Genomic DNA, 9,930 nt, shown 5'->3' with positions numbered 1-9,930 from the left:
GGAAGAGTAGTCACTATGGATCCTAGTGGGGTAAGCCTAGCCATTTGGGAGAAAGAGTGGCCATCGAGGTTCGTCACCCCGGTGTGGTTTATGCCTAGCCATTCGGAGGAAGAGTGGTTAGTGAGGGTTCATAACCCCGATGTGGTTTTGCCTAGCTATTCGGGAGGAAGGATAGCCATCGAGGGTGACAAATCCCATGTGGTGCTTCTATGCAGTTTAGGGAACCTTAAATGGTCGTCCCTTCGTTATAGTGTGTTTGGGCCTGTATGGGCAAGCTGTGCTAGTCCAGAGGACGATTAGCCTCCATTGCTTCCTAGCCCGGAGTATCTATTGTTGTGTCAGTCCAGAGGACGATTGACCTCCGAGGAGTATAGCCCGGTGCATCTATTGTTGTGCTAGTCCAGAGGACAATTAGCCTCCGTGGTTTCCTAGCCCCGAGTATCTATTGATTGTTTGCTTATGAGTGGCTTATTGAGAACAATGAACTTGTTTGCCTATGACTGGCTTATTGATAATAATGAACCTGTTTGCATATGAGTGGCTTGTTGATGATATTGGCCTCAAATTGAAAAGACTCAAATGGTAATAAATGGTATACTGAATCAAAAAAAAAAATATATACGTGTCTTGATAGGTTTCTATCGATAATGATGGGTTTACGATTGATCTTGTCTTTGGTTTCAAACTATTTTATTGGAGCCGTTTTCACTAATAATCGGAAAGACTGGAATTGTACTTAAAGACATAATGAGTTAGAACTGAATTATATACCGATATATGGTCTCTCCATCGATGGTTGTGAAGTTGTCGGTCTATTTTTATCTCTGGATTTCCAACTGTTTGTCGTTGAAATTGTATCACTGATCTTATATAAATACATATTTTGTTATATTACTTATTGTCCCCGAGACACTTATTGAGTACTCAGTACTCAGGCATACCATTGTTGTTTTTGATGATATGTTAGATAACGAAGAAGAACAGGTACAGACAGATCTCACGGGTTAGGAGTACTTGCTGCTTTCCAGATTGTTGTTGAGCCCACATATTTGTTCGTGGGTTTTCATTGAGTCAATTATTACTCCTTAGTAGTTTCGGGCTGTGTCCTTGAGTTCGTTTAATTTTCTTAGAAGCTCCATAGACAAGTGTCATACTATGGGTAGATGTTGAAGTCTCCTATGACTTTTTGAGGCGTTTGCCACGTTCACAACTATTCATTTATATTAGACTTTCGCTGATTTTGTTTCATAATTGTGATCTTAGATTTTATTTTGTTATATATCACTTGTTTAATTAAATAATGAAAGATTATCGAAAAAGGGCTTGACGTTATTGATTTATAAGGTTCTTCCGATGTTGTTCATGACGTCGGATGCCGGTCACGTCTAGGGTGGGTTTTGGGACGTGACAAAAAAGGTATTGCTCCAGAGGAGAATGGAATTTAATTGAAGAATGGAAGTGCTTTCATTCTCAGAAAATTATCATAAGCTGAGTCTTTATTTTGGGGCAAATGTTATAAATGGTCACATAATTATGGTTGTTTCACCATGGTCACATGACCATGTCTTCTAACAGAAAAATCACAAAACTTTCACCCTACTAACACAACAGTCACTATTGCTGAAAGACCCAACTTGCCGATGAGTGATAATTTTGCTCTACATTTTAATCCTTTTTTATTTTTAATTTAATAAATGCATACCCCATTTGACGAGGATCGATCCGAACGATAAGTATGGGAGCTGCAAACCAAAATTTGTTCTAACTTGTGATGGCATTGGGCAGGACAATCCTGAAGATTTATATGATTTTGATGTGGTGAGTGAATATTGCAAATCTTCCTAGTTCATTGTCAACAAGGAAGTGTTAAGCTTCTAAATGAAAAATAGCCTAAGAGATGCACAAAGCATAGAGAAATTCAAGAATCATTGTTTAAACCACATAAATTTTTGGAAATTACAGAAGCATATTCTTATAGCATAATAACTTTTCAGTAGTTATGGCTTAAAGATCAAATGGATTTTCTACTTTTATTTTCCTATGATTAAACTGGACTTGAAATTGGAATACCATAATTCAAGAAACATAATGCAGAGAACATGCAGGCTATATATGTTTCATGGACTATTCAAAAGCACCAACGGTTGCATGTCGAACCCTCTAAAATTGTGCATTTTTAAGAGAGCTAGAGCAACATAGCATACAAAAAGGATAAGCGAAAAACAAGGTTGATCTAAACATAACATATAAAGGAAAAGGGGTCAGGAGGAATTGAGACCTCCACAGAACCTTCAAGCATTAGCATGACATTCTTCATGCTAGGCCTTAATGCTGGACTTTCTTGAATAGCAACCATCAACAACTTCTCGAACCTCATGATATCTTCTATTGCCTCTTCATCATTGCCTGCGAGTAAATGCAGCTCTTTTCTTCTATAGCAATCACAAGTCCACTCCACAGTATCATTTCATTCTCATTCGCCACATCCTGCTTGTAACTTTTTCTACAGCGAATCAGCTCTAAAAGCAAGATTCCAAAGCTGTACACATCCACTTTGACGGTTATAGGCATGTTCCTGAACCACTCTGGGGCTACGTACCCTCTCGTTCCACGTATTTTAGTGGTCGTTCGAGTCTGATCTTTCCCCAAAAGCTTGGCTATTCCGAAATCTGCTATTTTTGCTGTCAAATTTTCATCTAAAAGCACATTTTGGGGCTTGATGTCACAATGTATAATTTGGATACTAAACTCTTCATGCAAATAGAAAAGCCCTTTGGCCGTGTCTATGGCAACTTGTACCCTTTGGGACCAACTAAGCCTACAATCTTTGAATAGCAAGTCTGCTACTGAGCCAGTTTCCATGTGTTCATATATCAAAAGCCGGTGTTGGCCTTCGTTGCAGAACCCGAGGAGTTGGACCAAGTTCTTGTGATTAGTCCTGCTGATTGAGTTCACTTCAGCTCGGAATCCTTGTTCTTCTTCGGTCACCATCTTGTGTAATTTCTTTACAGCGACGATTTTCCCATTTTAGTCATTAAGAACAGCTTTGTAAACTGTTGAGAAGGCCCCAGTTCCAAACTCATCCTCGAATCCATTTGTAGCTTCTTCTAGCTCATTGTAGCTAAAACTTCTTATGTTCAGTCCTGGAACAGCTTGATATGGTACAAGCTTCTTTGTATTTTTTCCTTTAAAGTTAACATACAAAGAGGCCAACAACATTAAGATGAAAACTGAACTGCCAAACAATACAGAACCAGAAATGATTAGACTAGATTGATTTTTCCTTTTTTCACCGGTTTAAGACTGAGGTGTAGTCATTGTTGTTGATCCCGCAGTGGAGTTGTCTCTCCCTATTTTTAACAAATCTTTGCCTAAATTTGCTGGATATGCTCTCCCATTTGAAAGCGGATACCTTTTCTTCCAACAAATGTTGTCTGTACCATAAACAGCAGCAACACAAAAACAATCACTCAAACAATTCTGTTTGCACCAATCCTTTGTAACATCCTAGTAAGACTCATAATCACCGCCAAACCAGTTAGTGTTGAGCAGTTCGTGGATAGTGAAAGCCTCAACGTCTTGCGATTCATTGTTACAAACTTGCTCAGGGAAATTCTGCCTGCAGTTGCCTATTTTGTCGTTTGTATCATTCAAGATATACCCAACTGGACAATCACATCTTGGCCTCCGGTCAGTTCCTATCGAGCAAACGCTCTTGAAACCACAAGCAACCCCTCCTCTATATCGGGGGAGAGACAAACAGATGTTAACCAGAAAGTAATTCAAAGTAGACCTTGCCATTGGCCCCCCAACTAGAAGATTTTGGACACACATAGTGCCTAAAACCACCATCATATTCAAGAATCGCTCGGTGATACAATTGACTTGTGGTTGAGTTTGCCTCAATGGAAGAGGATAACAAATTTAACATAGTTCCATTTTTTGCTTGAAAGAAAATAAAGCCGGATTGATTGAATACCACCTGGTAACCACTGCCAGCAGTCTCGATTAACAAGTATTCATCACGTGTTGCAACTGGGTAAAGTCCCAGATTTCCATCATCTTTAACACCAAGCTCGAACTTTCCACTCGATACATTCGTGTCAGAGAAGCTTGAGACAGGCCTGGTTCTTCCTTTAAGTACTTGGCCAGGCAAAATCGTATCAGTTGGCTCATCAAAGCTCTGCTATTGAGTGACTGAATTACTACTGATTGTTGCTAGCACAAAATTTCCAGTGTAAAGCATGGCTCCATAGGCTGGTCCAGCACTGGCCATGCCACGAGCCCATATTTCTTGACCATTTGGATCAGTGAGTACTAGTCTTCCATCCATGGAGAGCTCAATTTTGGATCCATCCGGCACGATTTTATCTCTATTGGCTGTCCAAACTATGGTCTTTTCTTTGAGTTTGTTGAACCAAATGGCTAGTAAGAAGCCTGATGATCCATTTCCAATTTTTCGAAAGCCAAAAGCAAATTCTTCAGATGGGGATGGCCAAAATATAGTAACACCACTCGTCGCAAGTATTGAACCCCAACAAACATTTTTGTAAGATTGAGCAATTGTTGAAGGTAGAAGAAGTAAAAAGGTTGCAAGTAGAAACAGGTAAGGGACAACTGCAGAAGCCATTTAAGACTTGAAAATCAGAATGCATACATGGAATTACACCTATTAGTTACAAATATAATGTTGCAAGTCTCACGCAAATTACAACTGCAGCTTGGTCAATCATCAATGACCTTTCTTGGACAACATTACTTAAAGCAAATGTTGAATAGATCACTGGTCCAACTTTTCTTGACCTGGAAAAGTTGACGGACAAAGTTATTTTGTTATTTTTTTGTCTTTCACTTTTGGCTTTAAGTATCTGGTATTCCAAATCCACCGCTCCAACTAATTTGAGTTCGCGGCGCATAGGTTCACCATGGGGAATAAGGCACTTCGATATTCTCAGGCTTAAACACATCACCTCTAAGTAGAGTGAGTGAATCCCAACCATCTCACCATACTTCTTGCTTCTTTGTAAGAAGCACACAATTTTGTTTTGGAGTCCTTATCTTCTATATTATATTAAAAATGGACCTTAAAACTTAAAGGTTCAATTACCTAAATATCTTTTTTATTTATCTAAATACTCAATATTTAAATCTGAAAAAGGAACTGTCACTTCATAATCCTGTTAATAGTCACAACCATTCAATTGAATCCTACCTATTGAAAAGTGGCTTGGAAAGTGAGTTTCCCTAAACAAATCTGCCGGCTTCACCATATTAAGAATTGAAGGAGAACATTTTGCTCAATGGAATTATGGGTACTTACCTGTTTGATTATCTCCAGGTGACCTATGGACACGAGGTTGCGTGTAAACGGCATTACCAATCTTACTTTGGAGTAGGCTACATCACACCCTTTAGGCGCTACGTTCTTCTTCCGGACCCTCTTAATGAGTATGCTTTATGTATACTTGATTCTTCTTATTTGTTTGATTATATATCCAATTTGTACTTGATAGTATTATTTTTAGACGGCTTTCTCTTTTATTAAATGCGAAAGGGCGAGACAAGGCAGTCAAACTTCATCGGGGAGGATTGTGCCTCTTGTGAATTAAATAATGGTTATGATTGTCGTTCTATTATATCCAAATTATTTGCTTCGGCATACTTAACTCTTTAATGTCTTCCTCAACGAAGAAAAACAAATATTACTAAAAACAGTCCAATGAAGACATGAATCAAGTTTGAAAATTTCAGAAAAAAACTACTTCAGAAACAAGCAACTGACAGAAGCACAATTGAGTAACTATAAACAAGCGAGAAATTGAACAACAACAACATTGACATATACAGACATACAAAACGTATATATGACATACACAACATGACAACACATACAATTATGTCGTTGTATGTATTTTATGTTGTCACTTATATATATATATATATATATATATATATATATAAACAAGCGAGAAATTGAACAACAACAACATTGACATATACAGACATACAAAACGTATATATGACATACACAACATGACAACACATACAATTATGTCGTTGTATGTATTTTGTGTGTCACTTTATATATATATATATATATATATATATATATATATATATATCGGGGAGTGATGGCCGAGGCTAGGAATTTTCATCGAAGGGCATTCGAATTCATATAATCTATTTATTAAGGGTGTTCAATATGTAATATATACCGTAATACGTAATAATTGACATGTTCCGTACTTCGGCATAATTTTTTTTGAACGGTGTTCGGTGTTCCGTGCTATGGCTCCACCACTACTGAAGGTGGAATTAGAATTTTGAGTTATGGGTTGCTGATTCTACAAAACGTATGGGTAAAAAATGTACCCGACACGTGGATCAAAATGTAGTCGACATGTGTCGGTTATTCAATGACGTATAAAACATCAGATGGTAATGCCGAGCATAGCATTTACGGAGAGGCAGCAGACTGGGTCAACGGCGAGAACATCCACGGAAATAACATATAAGGCCCTCTTTACTACGCATTAAATAGAGTTAATGCAGTAATGACAAAATGGTTACTAACGGCCAGAATCAAGGAAATTAAATGACAATCATTAATTCAGCAATTAATGATTGTCGTTACGGACACACAACGGAAAGAGCACCAGATAGGATCATATACCTATAAATAGGATTTTCATTTGTAGACCAAGGCATCCAAGTCTGACTAGAAAATACACTATTATTATTGATTACAATTTCTGGTTTATTCTGATCTTTATTCTTTGATCATCAAGTTTTCATTCATTCTGGAGGATAAGGAAATCCACTACTGTTGTTCATCATAATTGGCATAAGTTTACTCTTTTTCTTTCTCTTTATTTACTTATTCTTTATCAATTACTAATAACGTGCTTGTGTTAATTCTTTCATTTATATCAAATTACTACCAACTGTGGTTAACCTTAAAACAAATTCAACTATTTGGGTAAAATACGAATTTTGACTCAAACAAAAACGTAACTTACTGGTGTAGACATAAAATAATAATTGGATTTAAGTCGGGCCCCTACAAGACAAACCTGATTCGTGATATTCTGCAGTTCCATCTGTTTCTACTTGCAATTTTTTAGTGCTTCTACCTTCAACATTGCTCTGTCTTACAATAATATTAGTTTAGGTTCAACACTCAATACAAGTGATGTTTCTAAAATTTGGCCATCCCCGTCTGGAGATTTTGCTTTTGGCTTTCGAAAAATTGGAAATGGATCATCAGGATTCTTACTAGCCATTTGGTTCAACAAACTTAAAGAAAAGACCATAGTTTGACAAAGCCAGTAGAAATAAAATCGAGTAATAACTCACCGAGTTATAAAATTTGGTCTCCACCTTGGACAATTTTAACGGGGGAATTTGGTGTATTTGGGTGAAAATGCCCAGCGAGTGTATATTTGAACCAAAAAAGATAATGAGGGCTATATTTGATTCGTTTTCCAATAGTATAGGGGTATATTTGGCCTTTTTCCGGAATCCGTTTGATCTTTAAGGCATAAAGAAGGCAACCCAAAAGGTATAAAGCATCCCACGTTAGCAGTTGTTGGGGGGCCGTGATCTATAGGTCATACGGAGACAACTTTACAATTGCTCCAAGACTCTCCTTAAAAAAAAAGAAATACGGAGACAACTTTACCATTGAAAAAATTCCATTATCGAGAATCGAACCCAGGTCTCCTGGGTGAAAGCCAGATATCCTAACCGCTGGACGATAACGGATTTGTTTGATCTCTAAGATCAAAATAAAGACTTATTTATAAAAAACAAACTGCTCCAACATTTCCCAAAATTTATGTGGTTAAAAAATGAATTGTTTAATTCTTTATACACATAAGTCTGCTTAACATTTTTTTAATTAACAATGAACTAGGAAGATTTGCAATATTTCCTCACCACATCAAAATCGTATAAACCTTCAGGAGGTGATTTTTTTTTTTTTCAAATGTTTTTATTACATAGGGGGAGGAGAAGGGAAAATGGGAAAAGGGATTACAATATGGGGATTCGAACCCTCACCAACAAGGTGAGAGTTCAGGTAGCCAACCAACTGAGCTACTAAATCCCTACAAATTCAGGAGGTGATGATTCAAGTGTTGGAGAAAAAAAAAATTATATTCAATTTCATGTTTATTCTCTTAATATCTATTAATGGGTCTTTTATTCTAATTATTTTGAATGTCATTAACAGACCATTTGAATGAGCCTTGAATACAAATTCTTTATTGTCTTAATAATGAGTATTTACTCATTTCATTCATTATACATTGAATATCATTTACCCTTTCAATTGTGGACGTTATTAGCTATCACATGATGAGCCAATTTTTTGAACATTTGCTTCTATGTATTGTCTCAAACATTTTCCTTTGTGGGGACAAGATGAAGAATACATAACGTAAAAAAAATACTCTATTTCTTTTCTCATCATTTGCGGGGTTATCTCTATTTCTTTTCTTATCATTTGCTGGGTTATCTATCTTTATGAATCTTTTTGTTAGATTAAAATTTCTTGGCTTTTACTTAAAAAGAACGCATTGTCGAATCGGGGGATACACCTATACTTGGGGTGAAATATCTCTTACAGGATAATTTAATCGACATGCCTCAAGCTACGAAGCACTATCCGCAGGCGTGATAAGTATTTCCTTAAGATTTTTAGTAATCTTAAGGTTATTTCTCGCACTATTCTTACGGAAAATTAAAAGAAAATAACTTAGTACAATCTGTCTAAGTTCAGGTATGCTTCTGCTGATATTTAATATTTGAATGTTAAAAATACTGTATAATAGGTAGATGAATGTTGACCTCAAGATGATACATATAATCCTCCTTTCTATTTTAGAAGTATTTATGATTGTATATTTGCTGGAGCGGACTTGTAGATTGTTAATGTGTATGTGCATCTTGTGTGGTAAAAGATATTGCTCTTTAACTTCATAATTATTTATTTATGACTAATTGTGACCATCTTCCTCTTCTTCAAAAGTTGTTTGTGTATAGTCAGTAGTTACGTTAATCCAGGACTTATTAAATAGTTGTTCTTCATTTGATTTTGTGTACTCTTTGGGAGGTAGTAAGACCTGGGAAAAAAAAAAAAGAGTTCAACATAAAATTTTAATTGGGACAAAATGGTTATTAAATTTTAAACCTTACAAATTACTTGAGATTTTTTATGGTGACAAAAGATATTGGGTGACCAAAACATATTGTATTTTTGGTGAAACTACTTTAGGATTTAAAATTAATCTTTACTAATCTTGTTTGGTTATTTGGGTGAAGGAATTATTCAATTATGAGCTGTTTTTTTTTTTTTTTCCTACAAGTATAGGATATTTATGTGGAAGTTAAGCTTTGTGTTGCTTCTATATTTAGAAAATTTACTTTTGGTATTTGAATATATATGAAAGTGAAATTGAAACTTAAAAAAAAAAAAAAAAAAAAAAAAAGTTTTATCATGAGGTAGTGCTTGGCAAAGTTGATTTCATGTGTCAATCGATATGATATTGAGATGCTAATTATCGAACCTTCAATAAGATAACAATTGTTTTGTGTGTGTCAAATTAAGCCATCATACCTCTAAATGTAGAGAAGATTTGAAGAAATGATAATCCCGCTAAGTAAAATAAATTTGACTAAGCGGATGATATAATTATTGTGATCATTTCTCGGGCGAATCTTATGGTTGATGTGAGATATGGGGTGTTAGATGACTCTGATGCTACTAAGCATCTTTGTGCTAAGCAAATAATTTTGTATTCTATACCAAGTTAAAAAAGAAGAATGATTTATTTACTTTGGTGATGTAAGAACTATCAAGTTCTTTAAAGGATAAGTTCTTCTTCAACTAACTTTTGGGAAAATACAAAATTAAAGTCCCCTTGTCCG

The 9,930-nt window shown here is 35.9% G+C and overlaps 2 protein-coding genes across 2 annotated transcripts; both read right to left on the bottom strand.

Moving 5' to 3' along the window:
• Positions 1-2,385: 2,385 nt before the first annotated feature.
• LOC132043316 (G-type lectin S-receptor-like serine/threonine-protein kinase LECRK4) lies at positions 2,386-2,991 on the bottom strand. Its single transcript, XM_059433814.1, has one exon. It carries the CDS (start codon positions 2,989-2,991, stop codon positions 2,386-2,388), a length of 606 nt encoding a protein of 201 aa, XP_059289797.1.
• Positions 2,992-3,027: 36 nt separating this feature from the next.
• LOC132043317 (G-type lectin S-receptor-like serine/threonine-protein kinase LECRK2) lies at positions 3,028-7,283 on the bottom strand. The gene is made up of 7 exons (XM_059433815.1): positions 7,188-7,283; positions 7,074-7,146; positions 4,226-4,617; positions 3,879-4,183; positions 3,601-3,739; positions 3,413-3,480; positions 3,028-3,235 (listed from the first exon to the last, which is right to left on the bottom strand). The coding sequence occupies exons 1-7, from the start codon at positions 7,281-7,283 to the stop codon at positions 3,028-3,030; spliced, it is 1,281 nt and encodes a 426-aa protein (XP_059289798.1).
• Between the last annotated feature and the right edge of the window lie 2,647 nt (positions 7,284-9,930).

The sequence above is a fragment of the Lycium ferocissimum genome, unplaced genomic scaffold, assembly GCF_029784015.1.
Source record: "Lycium ferocissimum isolate CSIRO_LF1 unplaced genomic scaffold, AGI_CSIRO_Lferr_CH_V1 ctg23029, whole genome shotgun sequence".
In the NCBI taxonomy this organism is placed as follows: domain Eukaryota; kingdom Viridiplantae; phylum Streptophyta; class Magnoliopsida; order Solanales; family Solanaceae; genus Lycium; species Lycium ferocissimum.
Note: the sequence above shows the minus strand (reverse complement) of the source record. Positions and strands in the feature narration are given on the sequence as shown.